The sequence below is a fragment of the Zootermopsis nevadensis genome, unplaced genomic scaffold (genome assembly GCF_977971745.1).
Source record: "Zootermopsis nevadensis isolate Lab colony 2312 unplaced genomic scaffold, Znev_1.0 Znev_ptg000001l, whole genome shotgun sequence".
In the NCBI taxonomy this organism is placed as follows: Eukaryota; Metazoa; Arthropoda; class Insecta; order Blattodea; family Termopsidae; genus Zootermopsis; species Zootermopsis nevadensis.
This window is the reverse complement of record NW_028259133.1, coordinates 6,440,236-6,467,764: the sequence shown is the minus strand read 5'-3', so window position 1 is coordinate 6,467,764 and position 27,529 is coordinate 6,440,236. Positions and strand designations below refer to the sequence as shown.

At 37.5% G+C, this 27,529-nt stretch overlaps 2 protein-coding genes and 1 long non-coding RNA gene across 6 annotated transcripts in view; 1 reads left to right on the top strand and 2 right to left on the bottom strand.

Annotated features, from left to right (window-relative positions):
- Positions 1 to 10,347, bottom strand: part of LOC110829277 (Succinyl-CoA:3-ketoacid CoA transferase) — a 28,168-nt gene extending 17,821 nt beyond the window's left edge. Inside the window, exons 1-6 of one of the 2 annotated variants that reach the window (XM_022062846.2) lie at positions 10,184 to 10,347; positions 8,855 to 8,942; positions 6,198 to 6,303; positions 3,607 to 3,833; positions 1,842 to 1,964; positions 288 to 421 (exon numbers count right to left, since the gene is read on the bottom strand). In XM_022062846.2, coding sequence (XP_021918538.2) covers positions 288 to 421; positions 1,842 to 1,964; positions 3,607 to 3,833; positions 6,198 to 6,303; positions 8,855 to 8,942; positions 10,184 to 10,284 — 779 coding nt within the window. In that variant the 5' untranslated portion in view covers positions 10,285 to 10,347. Of the gene's footprint in view, positions 1 to 287; positions 422 to 1,841; positions 1,965 to 3,606; positions 3,834 to 6,197; positions 6,304 to 6,511; positions 6,650 to 8,854; positions 8,943 to 10,183 lie in introns of those variants that run through there. The other variant, XM_022062847.2, reaches the window with a different exon arrangement.
- On the top strand, positions 7,385 to 15,645 carry LOC110829280 (uncharacterized). 2 transcript variants are annotated; one of them, XR_015532463.1, is made up of 4 exons: positions 7,385 to 7,759; positions 8,992 to 9,072; positions 10,833 to 11,039; positions 14,686 to 15,645. It is a non-coding gene; the product is annotated as an uncharacterized LOC110829280 (long non-coding RNA). The 2 variants fall into 2 exon arrangements; XR_002542934.2 differs by lacking the exon at positions 14,686 to 15,645 and having other exon boundaries at positions 10,833 to 11,497.
- LOC147875183 (succinyl-CoA:3-ketoacid coenzyme A transferase 1, mitochondrial-like) overlaps positions 15,555 to 27,529 on the bottom strand; it is a 28,141-nt gene continuing 16,166 nt past the window's right edge. For both annotated transcript variants that reach the window (XM_087360694.1, XM_087360751.1), the window contains 4 exons: positions 25,201 to 25,417; positions 24,664 to 24,739; positions 24,012 to 24,182; positions 15,555 to 19,730 (listed from right to left, as the gene is read on the bottom strand). In XM_087360694.1, the coding sequence (XP_087216820.1) occupies positions 19,581 to 19,730; positions 24,012 to 24,182; positions 24,664 to 24,739; positions 25,201 to 25,417 (614 nt within the window). In that variant the 3' untranslated portion in view covers positions 15,555 to 19,580. The remainder of the gene's footprint in view (positions 19,731 to 24,011; positions 24,183 to 24,663; positions 24,740 to 25,200; positions 25,418 to 27,529) is intronic.

The following is a 27,529-nucleotide window of genomic DNA, read 5'->3' as shown; positions in this document are numbered from 1 at the left end:
AATTTGTAGTCCCCAAAGTCAAAATAATAGGGTGAGTCAGTGAAATTGTGTGCACAACTCAGTGGGCCTGTGCAGCAGCTTTTACCATGGCTGAAGATAGGAAACTGATGCTCTTCATAATACTGAAATATCCATGGATATGTTAAACTGCACATAGCAAAATCTCATCGCCTGTACAACAGAATGAGAAAGTCTGCTGCAATCCATCAAGTCTGCTTATATACTAAGATGGTTTAGGAAATATATGTGGGAGAAACAAGAGGGAAAAATATATGTTTAAACTGTACCTGAAAATGAGATTGCCAACTTCATCAGCTTTCCATGCTTTTACTAATGCAAAATCCCCAGTGATGGCTTTCTCCATGACGTACGGTTTTCCATTGAATTTTTCAGTTGAATGTTTCTTACTGGCAATTTCCACCTTGAAAACAATAGTAATATTATAAATGGTTGGTAAACTGATAGATCAAAGGGCATACAATATATTCTCATCATCATCAGTTGTTCTACAACCCAACGTGGGTCTTGGCAGCTTCTACAGAGGTTTCTCACTCTTTGAAGTGTGCATTTGTGAGTAGTGAGTGACCAGCCCACTAACTCTGCAAAATTCTACTCAATCCCGATTTCACTGCCAGAGCCATCTAGCAGTCAATCGGGAGACTTGGGTGAGAATTGGCTGCTAAATTTCACTTACGAAACATCTCATTCATGCAGTCCCATGCCATAAATCTATGACATGGAACCGCCTGCTTTACTTCCCCTCTGAAGGAAGTTGTGCTACGGATTTTTACCACCCTTAAAAGTCCACTGACCTTGGCCAGGTTTGAACCTGCAAACCTTGGGTCCAGTGGCAAGCACGCTAACCACTAGTCCACTGATGGTGACACAATATCTTCTCCCTCTCCCAAAAATCAAAACAAGAACAATTTAACCTTTATCTTACTAGCGTTCCTTGTCTGAGACGTAAGTTGTGTACTCAGCCCCACGAACGTTCCTTGTGCGGAACTCAAAACTTGCAACATTGTAAGTAGACTTGGCTACTTCTTTTGGCCTCTTTTAGGGGCTGCAAATATTGCATCACTTTCTCTAGGGTTCTGACAAGTTCAACCTGAGCTGTCAACCCGGGAATTATAACCATAAACAGCAATAAACATTGTTATTGTCAAGTGGGCTTCCGCTTCCTTTTCAGACCCCCTATTCAAAGATTCTCACATTCCTCAGCATGATGGGTGAAAACAATGTGTATCCACTGAAGTAGGGGAAACAAATTTTTCTGTGTGGTCATTAGTTCACAACCATGGCTTCTACCATGTCGAATGAGCTTCCAAAGGAGAAAGTAAAGTTAATAAGACCTATTTAGGCAATTAACATATTAACTGCATTTTTAAAAAAACTCTATGTATTCTCTGTTATATTCGAATAAATATGGCTTTTATTTCGTCAATTTATCATGTTTACTTTAGATAATATCAAAGTTTAAAAACCTGGAAAAAAACCTCCGTAGGGCTGCTACCACTTTGCCATTTAAATCCCTGTTGTTTAAAGGTTAATATGGCCCTCATATAAAGAACTGCCAAGCAGCATTCACATATGACCCATAAATGGTGATCACATAACATTGAAGTGGCTGAAATGTACGCAGAGGCTAGAGGAAAAATCCCCTGTCCCTGTTGGGGATTGAACCTTGGTCGTCCAGTCCATAGTCAGTCACTGACTAAGCTACCCTAAAAGTATCCATCATTTTTTTCCCATTATAATTTTAATTCTGAAGCTGTTATTTTACTGTGTAAAATAGATTAGTAATGGGCATAAAAATTAAAAACAGGAATTAAAAAACAAACCTCTCCACCTGGCTTGTATTTAATTGGTACTCCACCCTCATGGATGAGTGTGCCATAACCTGTCGGTGTGTAGAATGCAGGTATACCAGCACCACCAGCACGGATCCTTTCAGCCAAAGTCCCCTTTAAAAAACACTCTTGTTCAGTGAGAGTAATAGTTTCAAACAGAAAAATTACTAATATCAACCTACCAATTAGGCTGATATTTAGTGTGTTTGTGATATTAGTTTAATGCATTTAGATTTCTACAGCATGTATTATTTATACCAAAAAATGGTGCTTTTCAGGAATGTTACAAGAAAGAAATTTACTATAACACTAGAGTTCACCCTCAAAATACATACATAATGGTACCACAGAGGAATATATTATATGAAAATTACATCTTTTAAATCAACATAAGTGAAACTGTAGAGCTGATCTGAGACCTAAAATGCAATTATCAAGTTGATATAGAAGTACCAAATAAAAAAGATCAAAGATGTTGTGAGTGCTATATATTTATATTTATTTACACTATAGTATTTTTCAGTGGAATTGGCGGCTGAGTCAAGTTCTGCTCTTTGTGAGTGACCAATCAGCTCAATGGTCTGTTGGTAAGCAGGGAGACCTCAGTCTGTTCAGAAACCCCATGGTAGAAGCATCAGCAGCCGCACTGCATTGTTGCCAATTCTTACATGTCTTTGTGTAGTGTTGTGACCATTCACCAGAAACCAATGTTCCATGATGCTACATCTGGCACCAATGTATGTTTGTTTCCTCTCTTTCTCACCCCTCCACCTCCCACCTCTACTTCCTACCATGGCACAGCACATGTGATTGGTGCACGCTTCAGCCGCCACTTCCGCTGAAAACTGTTATAGTCTTTTGTATTAAATTAAATTAAATCTGTGGCGTAACAGCTCCAGAGAGCCAAAGCTGACTAGCTTGACTCCTGGCATCACGTTCACATGCCTAAACAGAGGTGAACGATCATCCAACCAGATATATGGTGACGTGTGGTCAGCACGACGAACCCCCAGCCATTGCTAGCTTTCCTGAACGGATTACGCTACTCATTGTAGCCCCCCAATTTCCTCACGATGCTGGGTTGGCACCGGTCCCATACACTGGTTGAAAGCTCATGAGAAAATTTCTTCTCCCCCGAGACTCGAACCAGCGCGCATTCCGTATCGCCGGTCCAAAGCATGATGCCTCAGACCGCGCGGCTACAGCGCGGGACAGTCTTTTGTATAAACCCTTGAATTAAGTTCTGTTTTCCAGGTTCATGACCTTGTGCTGTTTCAATACTTTTCAATTTTCAAGCACACCCACTTTTATGCTTTAGCACTATGTATCATTATGTTGGAGGCATACAAATCTTTTATGTTTCAGCCAAGCTATATTGTAAGATGCAAACACATGCACTTCTGTGGAGGAACTATTAATAAACTCAGTATAGCTAGCCCCAAGAATTTAAACTAGTAACCATCTCAATATAAGCTACATAATACAGAGCAAACTTTTAGACCTAAATTCAATTTATGTATGCCATCCCAAACAAAGCTGGTCAAATGGCTGCGTGGTCTGTGGCGTGGGTCTCGTGCTCTTGGACACTGTGGCCATGGGTTTGAATCCCGCTCAAGGCATGGATGTCTGTCTGCATCTTTCTGTGTTGTGCTGTCCTGTGTATAGGTAGAAGCCTTGTGATGGGCTGATCACTTGTTCACAGAGTCCTACCAAATGTCTAATAGATTAAGAAACCTCTAATAATTCTGTCACTCACCTGTGGTGTTAATTCAAGCTCCAGTTCTCCAGACAGATACTGGCGTTCAAACTCTGCATTCTCACCAATATATGATGCTATTATCCGCTTCAAACGACGCTCTTTCAGAAGCAGGCCCAAACCAAAATCATCCACACCAGCATTATTGCTGACAACAGTTAGTTCTCTTATATCTGTTTTTAAGATTTCTGATATCAGATTCTCAGGAATTCCACACAGTCCAAAGCCTAGAAATAGAATAAACCTTAGACATATAATTGATGATGGAGGCAGTATGACCTCTGAAACGTTGGTTAACATCGGCCAGTCTACAAAGCGCAACAACCCAGAAGACAGAAATCTTCATATAATTTTAAGTCTGGAGATTTTGTTTCCAATGAGCAATAAAATGATTCTCAGACAAGTATAATTATTGAAATTTTTTATAAAAAGCTTGGAGTGTAATATCAAATTACAGTATGGTAGATAATCTTCCATCTCAACTCATCTCAAAATCTCTCACAATGTAGATCTGAACAGTGACAGTGAGGATGGACTTTGCCTGAACTGGTCATGGAAGCCCCTTAACCACTCTCTCCAAGGACCCCAGAAACATCCCATAGTGCGTTGCTAATCCCTCCTGTTCCACTAACCACTACTCAGCCCTTTTCAAGGCACATCTGGCCCTGGCTCCTGTTTCCCCCTCATCATGACCACACACCTCCCATATGTCTGGTAATCCACCGGTCAGACTCCGAGAAGCCCTTAAAAGGGCTGTCTTTTTGGACCTCTATCTCTTTCCTTCGCTCCATCTCTCTCACACATGCTGTGCCACGCCCACACGCTCCTATTGGTTCACATATCCTCACCTGATTCTGACACCAGTCTGCACTACTTTACGGTTAGGCAATTCCTTAAGTGTCTGGTCCCTATAACTCCAGCGCTTTCCACTTTCACAGCTTACTCATCGCCCTCAAGATGGAGGCAGCAAGGACCTTTGAAACGTAGGTAAACTTCTACCAGACTACATGGCACAACAACCCAGAAGACTCACCGCCATGGAAACCTCAAATCCTACAATGTACTCCAACAATGGGATGAAAGATGTGACGCAATGAGGTAACAAGCCTGACTTTGAGGAAGCTTGTTGGAAAAATTCATGGTATGCTAGCCCCCTAGTGATCCAAGCCTCTGGATGGCAGTCCCCTTTGGTGGCCAGTAGTTTCCAAGTCCAGCGAGGGCAAACATGTTGTTTCTGAAAGTCAGGAGGGCAAAGCCTCTGCAGCAACAAGAAACGGTGGCTTGGCCACAAGTCACAAGTTTGTTGGGGAAAGAACAGGTCTGTTAAGCTGTGGGGGTGTCAACCCCAGTTTGAAGCAAGATTGGGGAAAATCTCTCTCATTTTACCTTGTGGATTAAGGCCCCACAGATGACCTAGCTTCATGTGCGGCAAAGCCTGTTGTGGGCAGTGCCGGTGGTGGCCTAACTTGGCATGGTGGAAACCCAGAAGTGTCCATTCCCAATGAAGGATAAGCAATGAATTTGGAAGTCCAGTGGGGTAGGTACAGGTGGAAAGGCCTGGGTGTTGAAGATCCAATAGTGGTTGCATGCCCAGTTGGGAACAAGTGCAGTTGGGGCAATACCTGGGGGGGGGCACCAACCCCTGGAGTTGGCCTACCCCAGTGGATGGCCAAACCCATTTGGAGCAGTTCTGGTGTTTCCAAGGCCTGGGTGCTCTAACCTGAGATGGAAAAAGCCTAGGGGTTTCCAACTGTGCAAGGGTAACTCGGGAGGAGAAAAGCTAGAGAGAGAAAGAATTGTGGGTGAGAACCAAAAATGAAGAAACATGAGGGTGACAAAGGCCCAGAGGAAAGAGTTTCACTCAGGCAGAAGCACCACCATCCCTAGAGTGATGGAGAGGAACCCCCAGCATTTGAATTCCTACATTCACTTTGCCTGGGGTTACCTAGTTCGCAGGGGTGGCTAAAAATATGGTAGAGAGTTAGTCAGACATGGATGGATCCATAAGGAGTTCTTCGCTTATGCAAAAGTATAAAAAACCTAAAGGAAAAGCAACTTTGCAATACAATAATCATCTATTAACACATGGTAAAGAAGATTTAAACAACAGTAAAAATAAACAGCTCAGTGGATTTGAATGGAACTCTGAATAGAATAAATATTTTTGCATACAAACTTACTTCTGTTTTTCACAACTTGTATGAGTTTCATTCAAATCCATTTAACAGTTCACTTTTCTCATCGGTTTTTTTTTAAATACTTTTTTATTTAAAATTACTAAGCCTGACACAAACTGCTGTCACCTACACAACCCCACTAACCTATCACTGGAATGTTAGTTTTATGTGAGAGTAGAGTGCACCAGTTGGCAATACAAAGGGGTACAGAGGGAAAGAGACACGAGAACTGCAGTCTGATCCCGGAATTCCAACGTGTATGCAATGCAATTGTACAGTTATTAATTCTATAAGACACTGGTGTTATTAAATTGTAAGTTGTATGAGATCAATAGTCCAGTTATAAGCATTTATAGTGGATTACTGATTCTGTAATTTTGTAGTATAAGAGCACTGACACCCAACATTTCTTACCACCTATTAACAGGTTGGCTCCGTTTGGGATATCCTTCACAGCTTCTGTAGCAGTTCTTATTTTGTTGTTTCTGTTTGTTATAAAAGAATATGGACAAGAAAACACCTGAAACAAACAACAAGGGGGGTAACTGTAACATAGCACTTCCGTACTACACATAATACAGGTTTGTGAATACATTACAAAACTGTTGAGCATATTGTAGGTTAAAGACGATAATCCTTTTATGTGGAAACGTCATTCTTAACCTTGAACTATGATGTAACACATCGTAAACAGCATACACTATAACAATATGCATCTTTACGTTTACCTTTGACACTTCACAGAGTTGCTTTCTTGTCCAACATCGATGTAAACTCAAAATTGATACACTTATATACTTAGATATCGGAGCCATGTTGTATCCTGTCAGAAATGCGTTTCATCAGTGACTGTATCTTAAGTAGATGTACAGAATGCATACAATCAACTGTGAACATTACTCAAAAGCTATGTCTACACTCGTGCGCTTTCGTTTTCAACTTTCAATTCAACTTACGCTTCGCTACGTTTTGGGCCCACCCATCCTCCTATCAAATGGGTTGCGGGGTTCTTTACCAGGGGTAAAGCACGACTGGGGTGTGATGCTGACCACTCACCCATTTATAGTGCCAAGGTCAAGAATGAGGAGCTGTACTACCTCTCACCCCAAAGAACCTACATGGTGTATAGTGGAACAGCTTTTACTCTTTTTACAGTATTATTTTATTAGTGACAGATTTCCCAAATTATTAAAAAACTACACACCATGTGGACAAACAAACACTTGAAGACGGCAGAGGAGACTTTCAGACTACAAGGCCAAAACGGGTCGATATGACCTAACTCTTTGACTGCTTGATGAAAATGATATTTTATAAGTAGTCTGGCAACAATAAGGATGTACATTCTCTTCCTTATAGACAAACTGTATCATTCTGTACTTCTCACTTGGCATAAAGTTAACATAGCCAGATAGTGCAATGTATCAGTGCTCCAAGGACAAAACTGTGTGCTTTGCCTACATCACAGAATAGCGGGTAGAAGGAAAACGAATGCACATACTACACAGCCAAAGACATTACTGACACTGGAAATGAGACAGCCTGCCCCTGAGAAATAATGTTTTCACCACCCTGAACACCTCAAATCCTATAATGTTTGTATGATGGACAGTACTTGCTTCATTATCTGCTGCCTGTTTCCCTTCCATCATCTCCTTACCTTTTACTTCTAACAACCCTTTGATGCACAGATTCACCATGACTACAGGAATCAGATTCATAATGAAATAAATTTAGTTTTGAGAAAACATTTTAAATTCATAACCGTATAAGTCAAACACTTTCGTATATCTATGTGATAGCACTCACGAAATGGTTACGGTAAAGTAAGTATGTAACATATTAAGCTACAAATGGATGTAATTCTCCTTTTTTCAGGTTGAAACAGTGAACTCCATCATGTAGACTGTCATCGTAAGAAGATGAAGTATAATAATTTCCAAGACTACATGAATTACAGAGGAAAAATAACAGAGGTCATTATTATTATATCTTTTATCATAAATATTATAAGTTATAATATCTGTCATCCTCTTACTGGCTAAAACGCTTAATATCACAATGAATCTAAATACTGTAACCATAATTACTTTATTAAAAATAAATTGTGGAAACAAAGATTCTTATGCCTATCTTGGCAGTTAATTTCAGTTTAATTGCAGTCTCCTAGACATTAAATAAGTACAAATTTAATTACATTAGACAAATGTACTACTTTTCAGGTGGAAGTGTTTAGTATATTTATTTGTACTAACTTCGTGGTTTGATAAGACAGAGGAAGCAGGCTATATTGAAATGGCTGCTGGCCCATACACGAATAAACAGGGAAAGATATGTCAGTGTAAGGCACAAAACCAGCAGAACTTTGAGGAATAAGAAGAGGGAGTATCTGAAAGATCAGATAGGGAAGCTGGAAACTAACAGCAAAAACAACCCATCACAGAGTTGTATAGAGGCATAAGGGAATTCAAGAAGGGGTACAAACTTAGGACACATCTGCTCACGAACTCACATGACATCATAGACAGATGGAAAGATTACTTTAGCAAGTTACTAAACGTTCACATAGCTGATCAAGTTAATGAGCCTGAAGTACATACAGCAGAGCCCTTCATCCCGGAAGTTTCAGAATGAACATAGAGAGTGACAGAATACCCTGATAACATAATTTTATATCCTTATTGCATTAGAAGAACTTTCTAATATTGATAGAAAGAGTTCAGGATCTTCGTCTATAGTTTAAAATCTTTGTTAGGAAGAATGGGTCACAGTTGTTTATTAACTAATAAAATATTGAATATCAGCGAATACTCTGAAAGGAACACACATCCAGTGCTTCTTTTCCAAGTGACAGTAGTCTGATCAGCTTGTACAACAATGTGGTTATATGTACCCACAAACTATCAAGGATGTGGAAGCAAACTCAGAATCAATGTGTAAAATGGGGGGAAATATGCATAACATATTTATTACTACAAAGAAGCTGGTTGTGAGATCACCAATTTTACAAGGTTACGTTATACCGGGTCTCATTAAAACAGGAATGCCGTGGAGGGTAGAATTTAACTTACCTTGCTAGCAAACCGCAAACTAAAACTGTTGGTGACTTCCCTTCCGTATATTTTTGTACTCTGTGTTGGCATAAAGTGGCAAATACAGCTGAAATTAAAATGACAAAATGCCAACCTCACGAGGCTTTCGTTTTCAGTTGCTGAAGTACCTGTTGTATGATACCAATCTCTTCTGTGATGTGCCACATTTTACAAGATAAAATCACTAACAAGCAAAGGTAGATATACAGTAAAACCTCTCTAACTTGGACACTTGCGGTTCCACGATAATGTGTCCAACTTACAGAGTTGTCCAGGATAGAGAGAAAGGGGAAAATCATCCTTTCAAATTGTCGTGTAATAACAATGTGGTAAATGTAGAGTATAATGGAGCCCTTCCCAAAAAGGAAATTATTGATAAGAAAAATCAAAAAAGTAAATTAAATTTTTACAAATTTTGTTTTCACTAAATTCAACTTGCATGGATAAGCTAAAAAGGAAGGACAGCAATACTTTATGTTTACTGACAATGTAATCTATTTACTTACATAATCTAACTACTGTAATTTCTGTTAACAATGTTTAACTCAGTTGCAAGCACTGTACTGACAAAGTTAAAGCTGTACCAGCAATACCTACTGTAGTCCAGTAAAGGGTTCAACAAAAGAATAACTATATACTTTCACTGCATTCCAATGATATGCTCAATGTCTCACCCTCAACCATAAGCTAATCCTCAGGTAGAAGGCATTCATAAGTCATAAATTCAAAACAACAAAATACTAACTGTAAATGTTTCCCATAAAAGCATTGAAGCTAAGTGCATGCATGCACCTGTCCAACTTACAACAAAAGGGGTGACCAAGTTCCAGGATAAATGGGTGTCCAAGATATAGGGTATTGTGGATATGTAAAATTATAGGATATTCGCCGGTTCCAATTAAAACTGTCCAATATAGAGGGGTGTCCAGGATATATGGGTGTCCAACTAGAGGGGTTTTACTGTAGTAAGGTTTATCTCTCCTCGCTTACAATCTTTCACCTACTCTGACCCCTTTCAACAGGATGTTATGTGGTATCTACAGCAAACATTATCACACATCATTTATATAAATCGTTGTGGGTTTACCAGAATGCTGGACGATGACTAAAATCCTGATACTCAGCAATCCAGCATGCTATTGAAGATTTCTGTCTTCTGGGTTGTTGCGTTGTGTAGTCTGGTCAATGTTAACCAGCGTTTCAGAGGTCATACTGCCTGACGGAGGCAGTATAACCTCTGAAACGTTGGTTAACATCGACCAGACTACACAGCGCAACAACCTAGAAGACAGAAATCTTCATACTCACCGCTGTGAATACAAAACACAAAATCTAATCAGAGTCTGAAGTATTCTGGTAGAGGTGCAGTATAATATCCAGAATTTTCTTGTTGCACTATGTCCCATCATCTGAATTATAAAATAATAAGACTACAGTGTTCTGGAAGATGAATTCTGCTACAATCTTCCTGTAAAGAAGCGGAAGGATATAAATCCTTTGTGCTAGTCTGGAGCAGGTCTTAGGTAAGAGGGCCAACAGGATTTCTTGTTCCCCTTCCCTTTTATACACAATGACAGAAGCAGAATCCAGCTTCCAAAATGCTCTAGTTTATAATTTGGATGATGAACAAAGAGCAAAATATTAATTTTACATATTTGAATGCACTATCTTCAGAAACCTTCAGACTTTGTTCAGATTTTATGTTTTTAACTCAGAACTTTATATAATACTATGGATTCACAAGAAAAATGGTTGCTGTGGGATAACATTAACTGAGAAATAGATAACCCAATTTTAAGCATGCAATGGAATGTCAAAATTTTTAAACACAATGTCATAAAAAGAACAAGGACAATTCACAAATTTTTATATATGCCCCTTTATCACCATCCCCATCACTTTGTAACATCTTTTATCACTCATGTTCTTTGTATACACTGTTCATATGTTGTTTCAGGGGTGACAACTGTAAGTTGGAAAGCCTGGGAACTTAGTGATACTGTGGAGCAGACCCAAGGCAAGAAGGCTGGCAAGCCTGATGAGTAGAAAGTGGCTATTAGGATGTTGGAAGTGACAGTTGGAGCTGGTGGAACATGACTTGTACTATTCTTCACCAGATGTGTATAAAATGTGCATTTATTGTCCCTCTCTTTTCAGGCTGCAGGTTAGAAATGATACATCTTATGCCATTAAAGGCAACACCAAAGTTGTACTGTTTAATTTTCTAAAATAATATGGTTGATGCTGAAACTAGTGAGCTGGGACTACATAATGTAGGGCCCTGAAAAGATGGTAAAGCATGAAAAACATGTAACTTTGTTAAGGCATGTTATATTAGAGTTTCCTGTGGCAGTGAAGATGTCAGTGTTGTCCTTTTGGGTTGTGATGCTGTGTGGACACTTTTAAGACCACAGGGCATCTGAACCCAGAATAACATAATCACTGCTTTGTTAATGTAATTATTCTATAGAATGTAAAGCAACAACATAATAGTTTAGCAAACATTGTCTTCAGCTTTGAATTTGATTGTGATAACTAATGAACCATTGTAACTGGGCAAATTCAATTTTGAACAGAGACCAAAGAAGCTTGTGAGTCTAATGAAAACGCACTTAAATGAAACCTGTAGCAAAATTCTTCATCAAGAAGGGTCTAAAACAAGATACTTTGTCTCCCTTGCTCTTTAACTTCGCGCTAGAATATGCTATCAGGAAAGTCCAAGATAGGCAGCAGGGTTTGCAATTGAATGGGACACATCAGCTATTGGCATATGCTGATGATGTTAATTTATTGGGGGACGATATGAATACAATAAAGAGGAACGCAGAAGTTTTACTAGAGGCTAGTAGACAGGTGGGGCTACAAGTAAATTCAGAAAAAACTAAGTACATGTTAGTATCTCGTCATCAGAAGACAGGCGGGCAAAATTATCTTAGGGTAGCTAATAAGTCCTTTGAAAGGCTTGAGGTTCTCCGTCATCAGGGCGTCATCGCCCTGGTGACGGAGGCAGTATGACCTCTGAAACGTTGGTTAACATCGACCACACTACACAGCGCAACAACCCAGAAGACGGAAATGTCCTTTGAAAGGGTTACAAAGTTCAAATATCTGGGAACAACAATAACAAATCAAAATGACACTCATGAGGAAGTTAGGAGGAGATTAAATTCTGGAAATGCTTGCTACTTCTCAGTTCAAAATATTTTGTCTTCCCGTCTGATTTCTAAGAACCTAAAAATTAAAGTGTACAAAACAATAATCTTGCCTGTTGTTTTGTATGGGTGCAAAACATAGTCTCTCACTCAGAGGGAGGAACACAGATTGCAGGTGTTTGAGAATGGGGTGTTGAGGAGGATATTTGGGCCTAAGAGGGAAGACGCTGGGGCGTGGAGAAAACTGCATAATGATGAGCTTAAAAATCTGTACTCCTCCCCCAGTATTGTCAGGGTGATTAAGTCGAGAAGAATGAGATGGGCTGGGCATGTAGCGCGCATGGATGAGACAAGAGGTGTGCACCGGGTACTGGTTGGGAAACCTGAGGGAAGAGACCACTGGGGAGACCTAGACGTAGATGGGAGGATAATCTCAGGCAGGATCTATGGGAGATAGGAGTTGAAGGAAACTGGATTTTGTTGGCCCAGGACAATTACTCCATTCACACACAGAAGAAGGCAATGGCAAACCACTTCTGGATCATCTGCCAAGAACGTATATGAACAGGTCCCAGTCCAAGAAAAGGATGAAAGGATCCTGTTCATATGGACCTGTCGTCAGACAGAACACTAAATAAATAAACTGTTTGGAAGTAAACCATTACAGACATGTAAATTTGATGGCGTCTAAGAATCGGTACCTTCTTCCTTGACATGGACTCATTGGTGTATATATAAAAATCGATATCGAAACATTATTATATTGTACGACTAAAGCGCAACGATAATCTTTATGTCCTTAGCACCAGCCATGGAACAATAAACACAGAGACAGCAAGAATTAAAATTCCGTATTCATAAACAGATGTTTAAATATTGATAATTACTATTGTAATAAACATATTTTTCCTGAAATCTTAAAACTAAACCAAGGGTATATCTTACAATTGATGGCATCTTAAAATCATGGAAATCCAGTATTAGCACATAACCTACTAAGAAAATTTGCATTACTTTGTAAGCCTATTATTACGTTCAGTATGATGTTAATTTATTGGGTTATGATACAAATACAATAAAGAGGGACATAGAAGTTTTACTAGAGGGTAGTAGATAGGTGGAGTTAGAAGTAAATTCAAATTATATCCCTATTATAATTATTTTTGCATATTGAAAACAGTTAAGAAATAGATGCTGAACTATTTTAAAAGTTTAATGTAGAGTGTGTTCTGGACACTTTCCATTAATTTAAAAAATACAAGTACAGTAAAACCCCTCTAGTTGGACACCCCTCTATATTGGACACTTTTAATTGGAACCGGTGAATATCCTATAATTTTACATATCCACAATACCCTATATCTTGGACACCCCTTTATCCTGGAACTTGGTCACCCCTTTTGTTGTAAGATGGACAGGTGCATGCATGCATGCACTTAGCTTCAACGCTTTTATGGGAAACGTTTACAGTTAGTATTTTGTTGTTTTGAATTTCTGACTGATGAATGCCTTCTACCTGAGGATTAGCTTATGGTTGAGGGTGTGAGACATTGAACACATCATTGGAATCCAGTGAAAGTGTATAGTTATTCTTTTGTTGAACCCCTCACTGGAGTTTTAACTTTGTCAGTACAGTGCTTCCAACTGAGTTAAACAGTGTTAAAGGAAATTGGAAAGGTATGCTTTCCCTCATAGTCAACCAGGAATGGTTCAAACTTTATTCTGATTGCTGCGAAAATTAGAAAGGGAATGGACAAATTCCAAGATAAAAGCAAAAGGCAGTGTCTTGTGATGAAATTTTTTACAAGAAATAAGTGACATCATATCTTGAGCTAATGCCGTAAGTACAATTAAAAAAATACATTCTGAACATTGCAACCATGAGAGTGGGTTTCAAAAGATTATTATTATTGTCATTAATTCTTAATTTGAGCAAGCCTACAGTAGTTAGATTATGTAAGTAACTAGATTACATTGTCGATAAACGTAAAGTATTGGTGCCCTTCCCTTTGAACTTATCCAGGCAGGTTTAATTTAGTGAAAACAAAATTTGTAAAAATTTAATTTACCCTTTTGATTTTTGTTATCAGTAATTCCCTTTTTTTTGGGGGGGGGGGGGAGGGCTCCATAATACTCTACAATTACCACATTGTCATTACACCACAATTTGAAAAGATGCTTTTCCCCTTTCCCTCTATCCTGGACACCTCTGTAAGTTGGACACATTATCGTGGAACCGCAAGTGTCCAAGTTAGAGAGGTTTTACTGTAGTTAGAAATATTGTCATTACAATGACAAACATAATATAGCAACATGTCCTACTTGCAAGTTAAGAAAGGGAGTTTGACAGCAGTTTTCACAATTATAGTATCTTTGGGAGACAGACAAAGAAGGACAATTTCTTTGCAGTACCAAATGACTGAATTGGACATTTCTAAAGCCATTTTATTCCATTCATTCAACTGGTTGCTGCATCAACATTCATTGTGGAATTTCTTCTACTGTAAGTATTCACTTGTGGGGGGAACCAGACACATCCAGCATCACAGTGTCAATAAGAGTCGTGTTAATTATGATTTCCAGTAAAATCTATATCCAATTAGAAGTGAAATAGACAGCCTGGAATGTTGTGTATTTGATTTGTAATTTTTTTGTCAGAACTTTGATCCATAAGAACACTGTGAAGCAGAGACTGCTACGGGCATGTGCTGTATGCCAGTAGAAAGACAGTGAGAATTATGTTTTGAACACATATCAACCATACAAAATAATACGAGGTCCTCCAGGTTGGGGGTTAGTCGCAAGGCTAACAACCTTGCACGGTAAAAAGTAAGATGTTTCGAAACCTCAATCAAAGCCTCGGACAGACGGACTTAACAGAGCAGTGGAGGATAGGACCGAATGGAAGAGAAGAACTGAGGAGGCCATGGACCAAATATGGACCGGAGAGCCATAGAAGAAGAAGAAGAAAGTAATACGAAATGTCATATTTGACAAAACTCAATCTGTCAAAGTTTGGTTCAGAGCTAAAGAACTGCTAGAGTTATTTCGGCTTCATGTGTCAAGCCCACAGCTGCATCTTCCTCAGTTTTCACATATTATTCTAAATTAAACTGAAATACACAACTGTGGGGTCAAGGTGAGTCTCATGTGCCACCTGTGGTGTGTCAGTGCACAGAAACTTCTGAATCATCATGTATATTTAAAAAATGCAACAAAGAGAAGAATTTCTTGTAAAAACTACACTTCCAGTAATTTTATTTATATATTACTGTGTCCTTGTTGTGATATCTTGTGGGTCAAGTGTGTGTGTCTCTCTCACACACACATGAATGCACACACGTGTAAAAATTTGCACATGTACACACACCAGAGCAGGCGATAGTTCCATACAGTGCATTAGTGCCATGATAATTAACCTTCATATTTAAGCTAAAAAGAAACTAACTATACATATAAAAACCAAAATACCTTTTGTGTAATATCATTCAGTAAGATTTTGAAATATATGTAAATCAAACAAAACATAAAATTCTTACACAACCATTTATGTACTGAAAACTCAACCCCAATTACAAGCAAAACAAAATACTAATAAAACTATAATTACATATCCTATGGTTTCCTGTATTCATTTATCAAAATATTCCTAAGACTCAATTACACATTCATGGTGAGTATAAAAATGTACCTTTTCCTTTACAAACCACACACCAACTATTTGAGTTTTACTGGGACTCAGATTTTGAAGCATTTGACTATCATCAAGCACACTGCAGAATTCACATGACATACTTCAGAATGAGCAACTTAAAAGTCTGCTTCATTACCAGAAGTTATCTCATGCAGAAGTGACCTTTCAATATAAAAATGTAGCACACAGAAACCAAACATTCATAGAGATATATCACATACCCTTCACAATGTAATCATGATTGAAGTCTCCTAAGGATTAATATTTTCTTTCTTTTAAATTTCTGTCACGCTGATGCAAGTTATGTAATACTTTCAAAGAGACAACTAATTAATAAATTATCAATAATAATAACGTTTTATCTTTGCCATTCAGTATGTATAAATAGAAGGCATGTGTACAAACCATTTCCAAAACTGTAATTTATTTACAGGATCAGAACAGCTCAGTTAGTATAATGATTATCTACAGGCTAGACAACCAGGGTTTGATTCCTGACAGGGGCAGGAATTTACTTTTGCCACCATGTCCAACTAGCTGAGGCCCATCCAACCTGCTGTACAAAGCACAGTAAATGCTCGTTCCATGGGGTATAATGGTCAGGGAGCAAAGCTGACCACCTACACCCACTGCAAAAGTTAACCTTTATTGTATGGGAAAAGGCAATATAAACCCTCATACCTCAGCATGCCAGCTTGATTTAACTCTGTGGTTAAAGGTTTGGCAGTATACTACTGTAATTCAAGGTTAATATCTTGAGCTATGCCTCCACTCCTCCATACATCATGGTGTGTGCTGAATTAAGCATAGGAACCAGTTTGGAAATATTTGCAAATAAAAACTTCCCAACTCTAAAATTTTGTACTGTCAGTCACCTGTTGATATGCAGGCTGAAAATAAGTAACATGACTATAAAGAATAAGTAAACACACTTGTCACAGAAAAATAAATTTAGTAACTGAATAAGAGAATGATGCTGTTCTGACAGAAAGACAAAACTTTAAATGTTCTAGATATAATCAGTATACTGACTTAAGGCACAGGCAAACATAATCACTGAACACTGCTGAAATAAAATGTTTGTCCCAAGTGATATATGGTTATGTGGTGAGAAACAGAAATATTAGATAACCTAACACTCGGTGTAGGCACACATGTATGTGTTTTATTTCTTGCAATTAGAATTCTGTAGCTTTCTGTATTATGGGCATTTGGGAAGTATTAAGTCTCCATGGGCCGGCGCAGTGGCCACACGGTCTGAGGCATAGACCTTGTGCGCCTGGCCATTGCGACCGTGGGTTTGAGTCCCACTCAAGGCATGGATGTTTGTCCCCTCTTCCAGTCTGGTGGGTAAAGACTGGCCATGGAAGGCAAGGCAAAACCACCGTGGTACTTTCACAAGAAAACCCCGATGGGGCGACGAAGGTCAAGCTGACCATAGATGATAAAAAAAGTCTCCATGGAAAGAGAACTACTAGTTGTTGGTACATGACTGTTTGTTATGGACAAAAGCTATTTTGTTTAAATGTGTAACAGTGTACAGTATTTATATACTATAATATTATATCGAACATGACTAGCCGAATAACTGAACACACAAAAATTCTTAAAATAAATCTAGAAGTGTTTGAAGGTCAGTGGATTTGCTGTGCTTATCACAGCAAATCCACTGATCTGAAATATCTTTTATAATTTGGAAAACTGTTAAAATGATGACTGTTCAGAAAACATCAAACATGTTTCAAGCTGACACTACAGCTGAAAACATATGGTCAATTACATAGGATGACATGAAAAGAGATGTCAATGATGACAGGAAAGCTGCTATTAATGATTTTAGACTAGATTCTGTGAATTCAAACCTCTGACTGGATACATAATTACTGGCCTTGGTCACAATATACCCCATTCCAAGATGTAATCAGTGTTGTTTCAGTGTATCAAGCTTCAAGTTTTTCCACAGAATGTATTAAAAGGGTTTTAGACTCAAATAATCATATTGACTCAACAATCATCATGACTTAAAGAAAGATAAAAAACATTTAGCTGCAAGTCATTCAAGAGTAACATAAGAAATCGTTTGTACGTACTTGGTGTACTACACAAATAATAAAGATGAAAGATGAGCCATTCAAAACATATACCAGATACATACATATAGAAAAATTTGAATGGCAAAAAGTTTAACTACATTTCTTTGGATTAAATACTATTCCAATTCATCTATATGAAGTTGTAAGGAAAATGCTTACTTCTGTGAGTTGCTTTTAACATTTTAGATAAGTAAATAATGTGCTGTAATGTCATATCTACCAAATTTTTTTACATAAAATTCATCTGTAAAAAGATAATTACAAATACTTGAATAAAGCACAAGAAACATGAAGTTTTTATTCAAGTTCATCACAATATAAAATTAGCCCAGCATCCCTATTCATCCTTATGAAAGTTAAATCTCTTTTAAATATATAAAAATTTACTACTCTACATAATTGTCTCCTTACTGTGTTTAATTATACTGATGTGATGAAATAAGTGACTTAACACAGTATGTTATACTTGACAGTGGCAATTTCATAGTGATAGGTATCCAAGAAAGCATAAACAAATTAAAATAACTGTACCAGTTTACATAGGATGGAAGACAGAGTAAAAGTGTAGATGAAAAATTACAAGAAAATGACTATGGCAAACTAATGATAAGTTCTGAAACACATATGAAAGTAGGAGCATATTCTTATACAAGCTTGTACAAGCTTGTCCTTGTTATGGGATGTTCAACCTTTCCTGTTTTCCTTTCTTCCATACTATATACACTTCTTATATTTCTATTTAATATGAAAATCATATGAAAACTGTTTTAAAGTCATCAAACTACTGTCAAATTAATGAAGGATTTTAATGACAGTTCATGACTGTAAAACAAGTCCACTCTCCATAAGTTCAATTTGTAGTTACTTCATACATCTGTGTCACAATGATGTGAATTTAAGAAAATATGGAGCAAACAATCTTGAACTTAACACATCAGAGACCGTTCCTATTTCATGTTCTGTAGTACCAATTTGAAGCCCCTGATGAATACATTAAATCAAGACAATCTAAGGCCCATGTATTATTCTGTATACTAAACAAGTATGATGAGAATTTGTTCCATTTGTTAAAGTTCATGCCATTATTATTCTTATAAACACTGGCTCACTTCACTATGATATGTCCCCATAACAACCAAGACAAAGTAATAGTCTATTTGTACATAAAATCTTGTTCTAGCATTTCATTAACCTCGATATCAAAATGTCAGTAACAGACAGACATTGGAATTACACTCCTTTCAACAGAAACAATAAAGATTATATCCCTTTAGAATTATGTAAAAATATATTAAGACATGCAAGTTCAATTACTGGAATAAACAGAATTACTCGATATTCATCTTCTGGGTTGTAATACCATGTGGACTTGCAGGTAGATACCAATGTTTCACAAATACAGTAGTATCCTACAAGTCCATACGGTGTCACAACCCTGAAGACCAACAATGACAACTCCACTGCTACAACCTCAGTTCCATACACCATTACTGAACTTCCATAGCATGTTTTGAAAAATACCTGAATGTATATTAATAATTTAATTACTGCTTCCTTCTTTGTCCTACAACAAAACAGGGGTAGAGCGATTAAAAATATGAAATAATTTTGTAAGCAATACTACAATTAACATAAATGTTTACAAGATTTGATTCAAGTCAAGACTGTAGAGTTATACTATGAGAAATAATCTTGATGAATTCCTGGAAAAGATGTAGTACCAACATTTCTGTAAGTCAATAATCACACTGCATGTCCCTACATCTTCAGTCTTCAACTGACACTTGTACCATAGGTTTCAAGTCTGGTGACACTCCAAACTCACAACCTGTCGATGCAATGATGTCCTCAACACCAACACCATCTGCTATCTCTATGAGTGTGAGGCCCTCCTCCTTATCAACATTAAACACACCCTAGAAATGTAAAATATTTAGCATTACTATACATGCATCTCAAAGAAGAAAGTTTTAACTAATGACACATGTGGAAATGTCAGTGGACATATATTAAATGTTGGTTGTGTAGCCGGACAAGTCTGTGGATCATGCCCGGCTTGTTTCCCTAAGATATGATCTAAGTTATGAAGGACATTAGTTTTTAAAATTTATATTTCACAAAGAACATGGGCTGGCAACCCATTGAGGTTGTTTTAGTTTACCTATGCTCATAGAAGTAACTAAAACACATTCCATCATAATATGTGACTGGGGATTTAACCCAGAACCCTCTGAATGGGAGTTCAGTATATTGGTGAAAATGTCTATTAAATTGTCAAAAATATATCTCCACATAAAAATATCACATCTTTTATAAACATAATGAATAGGCTTATAAAAAATCTCCTTATATCTGAAATCTATATTACAATCATTGCAAAATTTTGGTCCCAAATTTTCTTATACAGTATGCACAATGGTCCTCAGGGTCTTAGCACTTACTTCCATTTCTCAGTGTACTAACTGATATTAAATCCTCTCTTTACCATCAGCTCATATGAAAGGTGCTATTGAAAAGTTTCTGAACACAGTAACATACAATAATAAATAAATAATATTACAAAAAAAGACTTGTTCCATGATATGACTTTCAAAGAAAGTCACCTTTGCGCAAGTGTATCGTTTCAACTTCTGTTGAATTTTCAAAATGTCACTGAATCTCTTCCCTTTCAGTTTCAGTCTTGGAAACAATCACTAAGAACCAGGTCTAGACAGTAGGGGTGGAGAGGGGGGCCAAAGCCATGTTGTTCTTCGCCATATATCACTGCAAAGAGTGGGCAGTGTGAGCAGGAGCACTGCCATGATGCAGTAACCAGTCACCAGCACACCATTTTCCTGAATGCTTGAACCCAATGCCTTCCCACTGACACTGTAGAATACGAGGTGCGATCGGAAAGTTTCAAGACTGTGTCAATAGAGGGCGAACCGGATGTAGTACGAGCTTCTGCCGCTAGGGGGTGCGGCCTACATTCATAGTGAATCAGTGTGCCAGCCGGCATCATCGAATTAGCATTTGTTTCTTAGTTACGGGCGTTTTGGTAGTGCATTACACCGACCCTCCTGCGATTTCGGAATGGCGTATGCATCAAATTTTGCCAAAGACTCGCCAAAACGGCTACGGAAACCTATGAAATGCTAAAGCAAGCATTTGGGAAGTCCGCAATGGGTCGTGCACAAACTTTTGTGTGGCATTCACGTTTTAAAAATGGCCGAACCTCTGTCGATGATGACGCGCGTTCTGGACGACCATCTTCGAGCACAACGCCCGAAAATGTTACGAAGATTCGGCAGGCCATTCACGAAGATCGACGTCGTACCATCAACGACTTGTGCGACATTGTTGGGATAGGCTATGGGACCTGTCAGCTGATTCTAAAGGAAGAAATCCACATGCGACGCATCATGACAACGCGCCAGCGCACAACGCCCTCAAAGTTCGGCAGTTTTTGGCCTCAAACACCATGGCCGTCATCCCGCACCCTCCTTATTCGCCGTGTGACTTCTTCCTCTTCCCAAAGATGAAAATTCAGCTAAAGGGAAGGAGATTTGAGACGATAGAAGAGATTCAGGCAGAATCGCAGATGGTGCTTGACAGGCTGACAAAGAAAGATTTCCAGGGATGCTTCCAGGCTTGGCAGCGGCGCTGGGATCGTTGTGTTCACTCCCAGGGGAACTACTTCAAGGGTGATGGATGAATTTAATACCTGAGATAAGTGTACGGGTTTTTATAGGCGCAGTCTAGAAACTTTCCGATTGCACCTCGTACCTCTGTAGAAGTGTTGGTAAACAGTTTGGCCCTGTGAGACAAATTCATGGTGAATGACCCTGTCCATATAGAAAACACTATCAACATGCTCATGACATTCAAACAAACCTGCCTGATCTTTGGATGTGAAAATGAAGGGTTTTTCCACTCACATGACTCCTGCTCATTTTTTTGATCATATCCATAAACCCATGTCACCTCCTTCATGACCTTTAAAAGAAAGGTCAGGTCATTCTGAACCTGTTCTTCATGGTGATACACACTGAAGTCCTATTGCTATTAGTGTCCAGCCAACACAGGGTCGGACAAATTCCTCCACAATATATATCCTGTTCAGTTCTTCTATCATAATTAATTTGCAGGTAACAGGAGAGCCTCAACTGGTCTGCCAGGTCATGGATATTCAAATGCGTTTTACTGAATTAACTAAGTAACTGAAGCAACATTCTCATCTGTTTTGGCTCTTCATAGATGCCGCGAATGTTCTGCATCTTCAACATGTTAGTCTATGACTAAATTTGCAAACTGGTCAAAAGTTTGCATTCTGCCCATTTCTTGCTGTCCAAATGCCATTGTTGGCTTTTTAAATATGTTTTGAAAGCTTTTTCTTCTAAGAGTGTAACAAAACTTGATGCAAACTCAACACAGTCTCAATTGAAGGCAAGTAAACTTATATCAAAGCAAGCTAAATGAGGAAGGCTAGCACCAAACTACTCAAAAAGACTCCATACCATCATTTCCCTTGCAACATCAAAGGAAGTCCATAATCTTTTGGATAGCACCTTATATGAGTACTTTTCCTTCATTTTCTCTTTACTGGTGTCATAACAGCTTTGTTACATAAATTCTATTTGTGTCCGAGTTAAGTGACATACAAAATGTACATTACACACAGCTACTAGAAAAACTGATAGTCATGGATGAATAATTTGCAATAGAACAAAAGTTTCAAAATTATCCATTCTTTAGAATTAAATTGATAGGTAAAAGACAATCTTCTGACACCTCAAAAGACCTTTTTTTTTATTTCCTCATAACTAAAGGTTTAATTTATTTGGCCCACTGAAAACCCAATGCAACATGCTATTAGGTTTCGAAATCTTATAGCTGAAACATAAACATAAATGAGATGGCATGCAATTAGAAAGCTAAAACGGCAACTATAAATAATGTTTATGTAGAATAACTGAAAATTCAGATCACTTTGTAATATTCTAAGTATACAAATAATTACTTCCAGATCACTGACCCAATTTCAATGAAGCAACTTTGTTATCAAGTGCAAATATTCACAAAAATTTGAACAAAGTTTAAATTGCATGTGCCTGTAACAAGTATTAGAAACAAACAATAATTTACATTTACAACAAAGAATCAATTTAAACAATTTTTAAAAGAATATTTCTCTGTATACCTAAGTATCTGGACACCTACTGTAAGGATAGCTAGGAGCAATTTCTTTTCTTACTTAGGTACCAGTAACACCTTGATAACTGCTTTCTATAGCACAAGGTTTTAAACACAAACAACACAACACTAAATCCCAAGAGCTATGCTGGCGGTAGCATAGCTACTTGTAGGGCATCCCTAGCCAGATTGGTTGAGGGGGAGAGGTCAGACTAAGACAGGTACCCTGGTCTTCCAGGTTGGGGGTTGGTCGCAAGGCTAACAACCTTGCACCGTAAAAAGGAAGATGTTTCGAAACCTCGATCAAAGCCTCGGACAGACGGAATTGAGGAGGCCATGGATGAATACGGACCGGAGAGCCATAGAAGAAGAAGAAGAAGAAGAACATAACTTGTTTTATTTTTATCAGAATTATGTCTTCCTTTCCATTTTACAAGAAATAACAACAGATAAACAGTATGAGGGAATGTAGGACATTAAGCAGAACTGAAGCTTACCTCAAGTGAAGTTGGCAGCACTGAAAAAGTTGGCAAATATAAACAATTCAAACATTCCTCCATATGTGTTCAGTTAATTTTAATTTTCTTTTAAGTAGTGACAAAACTGTGACATGTTTATCATGGCACCTCCATTAATAGAAAACAGCAATTAAGATCAATAATATGCAACATGATATTGGTGATCATAGGGTGTAAACATTACTTAAATTTATAGGAGAATGACAGTTCAATATGGTAAAAACTGAATGAACCACAGGAGAATTCAAAGGAAGGCAATGAAGCACTTTACACACATTCTGGGCAATGATTGATTGTAAACAGGTGTTGGGATTAAGACGCAATTCTGGGAAGAAGAAGAAGAAGACTGAGGCAAAGTACATAGAAAAATACGGCATTTTATGTCTTCACAACTATGTGATTATTTTGTTAAAACTCATAATCAAACTGATTTAAATTTTTTACTTACCTTCAAACACACAGCAAAGTATACACAATTAAAATACAATAATCAATTTTCTTACATACCATTTCTGTAATGATCATATCCACACAATTCTTGCCAGTCAACGGCAAGGTACAATTGCTTACAATCTTGTATGAACCATCATAGGCTGAATGTGTCATGGTTACAATAACTTTTGTGTGTGGTGCTGCTACCAGATCCATGGCTCCTCCCATTCCCTTCACAATTTTTCCCTAGACATAAAGTACAGAAATACCAATTCATGTATCTTGCTATTTCTTCTTAAGGTTACAGTGATATCTGTGTGAAAATGTTGTACAATGTCAGCACCTATAGTTAGCACTCTGAAGAAAATTTCTTTACAGACATAATCAAACAGATGGTGCAGAGGAACTTAAAATAAACAGGTGCAATTAAAGCATGTTTACAGACATAATCAACTCAACTAAGCCTGATTTCCAAGAGTTTCATCATAAATTCAAAACAGGTTTCATATTCCAAAGCAGATCACATAGAGTACAAACTACAGGAACTTCATTCAGACATTCAGATTATACATAAAGCACAGACTTACTTTGTCCCCTGTGAATATCTACTTTATATTTAATTTCTGGTTAACTTCTGAAAAATAACTTTCACACAAATAAAACTTACACATAATGATACATAAATACTTTTACAATAAAGATTTTAACACAGGTATTACAAACTTACAGGAATCATCCAATTGGCCAGATCACCATACTGAGAAACTTGCATGGCTCCAAGCACTGTCACGTCTATGTGGCCACTTTGAAAAAAGGAAAATTGGAAATTCAGCTACTAGAAAGCAAAATATTTTGAATGTGACTGACAGTTTAAAAGTGCTTAAGGTTTTAAACTTCAATGGGATAATTACATGATATGGTATGTTGATCATGTTTTAATCTCGGTACAAAACAAAGATATTGTGGAAAATAACCGGAACTATAAGAGAACATCTGTAAGTGGGAAATGTATGAAATTATGTAAAAAGGGACTAATGATTAACAGTTCTCTTAGTACTGATGAGTAACTCAGTGGTACACTATCTTCAGACGATATTTGTTATTCTGAACAAGAAATTACTTAAAATGCAATATATGGCAAATAATATAAAGTAACAATTCAAGTTCATAAACAACATTTTTGCTCTGCTCTGGGATTTCAATGTGCCCAATTGGCAATCCTGAGGTTTTAAATGAATAAACATGTGATAGCCCACTAACTTACCCTCTGATCATAGCAAAGCTGTCATCACTACTGAAGTACGAAGCTCCTTGTATAACTGTGACAGTTTCCGTTCCAGCATTAATCAAATCTGGATCAACTTCCTCTTTTGTTGGATATGGACCTAATCCCAAAATACCATTTTCACTGTGGATGTATACTGTCATGTTTTTAGGAACATATTTGCTGGCCTGAACAGGTATACCAACACCCAAGTTAGCTATTAACACTGTTAAGGACATTATCGAGTGGAATCTGAAATTAGTACAATGCAACTTTATGTAATGAAGACAACTGCAGGATATACAGAAACAAACTGCAAACATTTCAGACAAATTAAAAACTATCAAATTTATATGGAACTACTTACTGACTGACTGAAAAAATATCAACAATTTGAAGGACAAAAATGCAGCTGCTATTGCAACAGTTTACATCCCACAACATACATGGATGGGGCATAAATATTGTTTGGGCATTGTACATGTGACAGTGGTACCCATGTTGAATATGAATGATGTTCAGAAAAACTTTGAGAGTTTTTTTGCAGATTATGCTCAGTGTGTCTATGTCTTTCCAAAAAGGTTTGATTCACAAGTAATATTGAAAAGACAATTTATATATACACTGTATAAGCAAACTATGATATGTCAAACAGTAAACTATTTTTTTATCCATGTGTATTATCCAGTTATTTATATTTTTCCTGACACAACAGTTGTAGCCTAACTCACATAGATTTCATACTGAACAACTGAAACATTATTAACACACTGCCCACAAAGCACTTGCATTTAAAAAACTGAAACTAACATCTGAGATGTATGTCTTGATTCCAGTTCAGTTTTAATGTATGTTACCTGAACAAAGTGATATGTATGACAACGTTCAGAAAAAAAATTTAAACATTGAAATGTTCAATATTGTTGTTCTTTTAAATGAAATCCATCATTCACTACATTAAAATGAAACCATAATGTTTCATGGGTTGCCTCTACCCCATCTTCAGGTGATAAAACCTCTTCTGTTGGATTCACATGAAGGAGACAATCCCAGCATCTAGATTTACATGTTGAGATGTATGAAAGTGACAATTTGCTGAAGTAAATGTGCTTAGGCCAGTACCCTCAATTATCAGTTTTACAGATTAATTACTGTCCTGCCCACTTAAAATTACTGGCCTAAAAATAATAACAATTATGTATATGGATCATTCTATCTCTAAGTAAATGTTTAAATTGCGTAGACTATCAACTCTAGCCTTTCTACTGCTATACTACAAACTTTTTCCATCATAATATTTCAGGAATGCATAATTCACCATGCATGAAATGCATCCCCTCTTCCTAGTGCCGATTCCATTCATACAGTTCTTGTCAGCCACTTCATGGAGCAATGCAACAAAACTATTCCATGTTTTCATATTAGAAGTAGTGGGTGTAACCAGTATTTCATGAAAATATTTTATATTTTAAACCCCCTTACGTCTAAACCCACATCCATGTCATAGAAGCAAGACAACATTCAAATAGAGGAAAGCTTGTTAGCACGAAGTACTCTTACATTGGGAACATGACATAAACCTTGAGATGCATAGAGTAATGGTGAAGTTATGATAGGTTAAGCTAAACTGCTAAATGCTGACTGTGGAGTTGAAGCCTCACTGGAACCCTCTTGTATGGGGGTTTAAATCCATGAAAAATGTTAAATGCTGAACATGAAACAACAAATCACAGTGTACCGGAAAGCACGGTACCTTAAGAAAATCACAGTAAAACGTGTTTGCAGGCAAAGAAAAAAGTTCATATTGTGCTTTCATAAGTAAATGACGTCTATGGCTGATGAATATGGAAGGTTATGAAAGTATACACAACTACAATAAATTGTAGTTTAAGATGACTGTAGATACTCTAGTTATGTTCTAACTGACAAGATGGGGCAGCTTTGAACAGACAAAAGTGAGGATGAATAAATTGCATTAATGCTGGAGTAAAAAACATTCAGTTGCTATTGAGTGAAATGAAATATTAATCAATTATTTAAAACTGGAGAACACATTATTTTCTGATCAGATGGCTGTAACTGAGATCTAACATAAGCAAGCAAGTATGTAACTTGAAAGCAAACATAAAAACACTACATCAGATTAGCTGCCATTTTGAGTAATGTGTCAGTTCTTCTGTCCACTCACAAAAAGTAAAAACAAAAGTAAAGCTGTCCCACTATATGCCATGTAGGCACTTGAGGGGAGAGGTGGTATAGCTTCTACTCATTCTTAACCTTGGCACTAGATGCGGTGAGTGGTCAGTGTCACACACCAGCTGCACTTTAC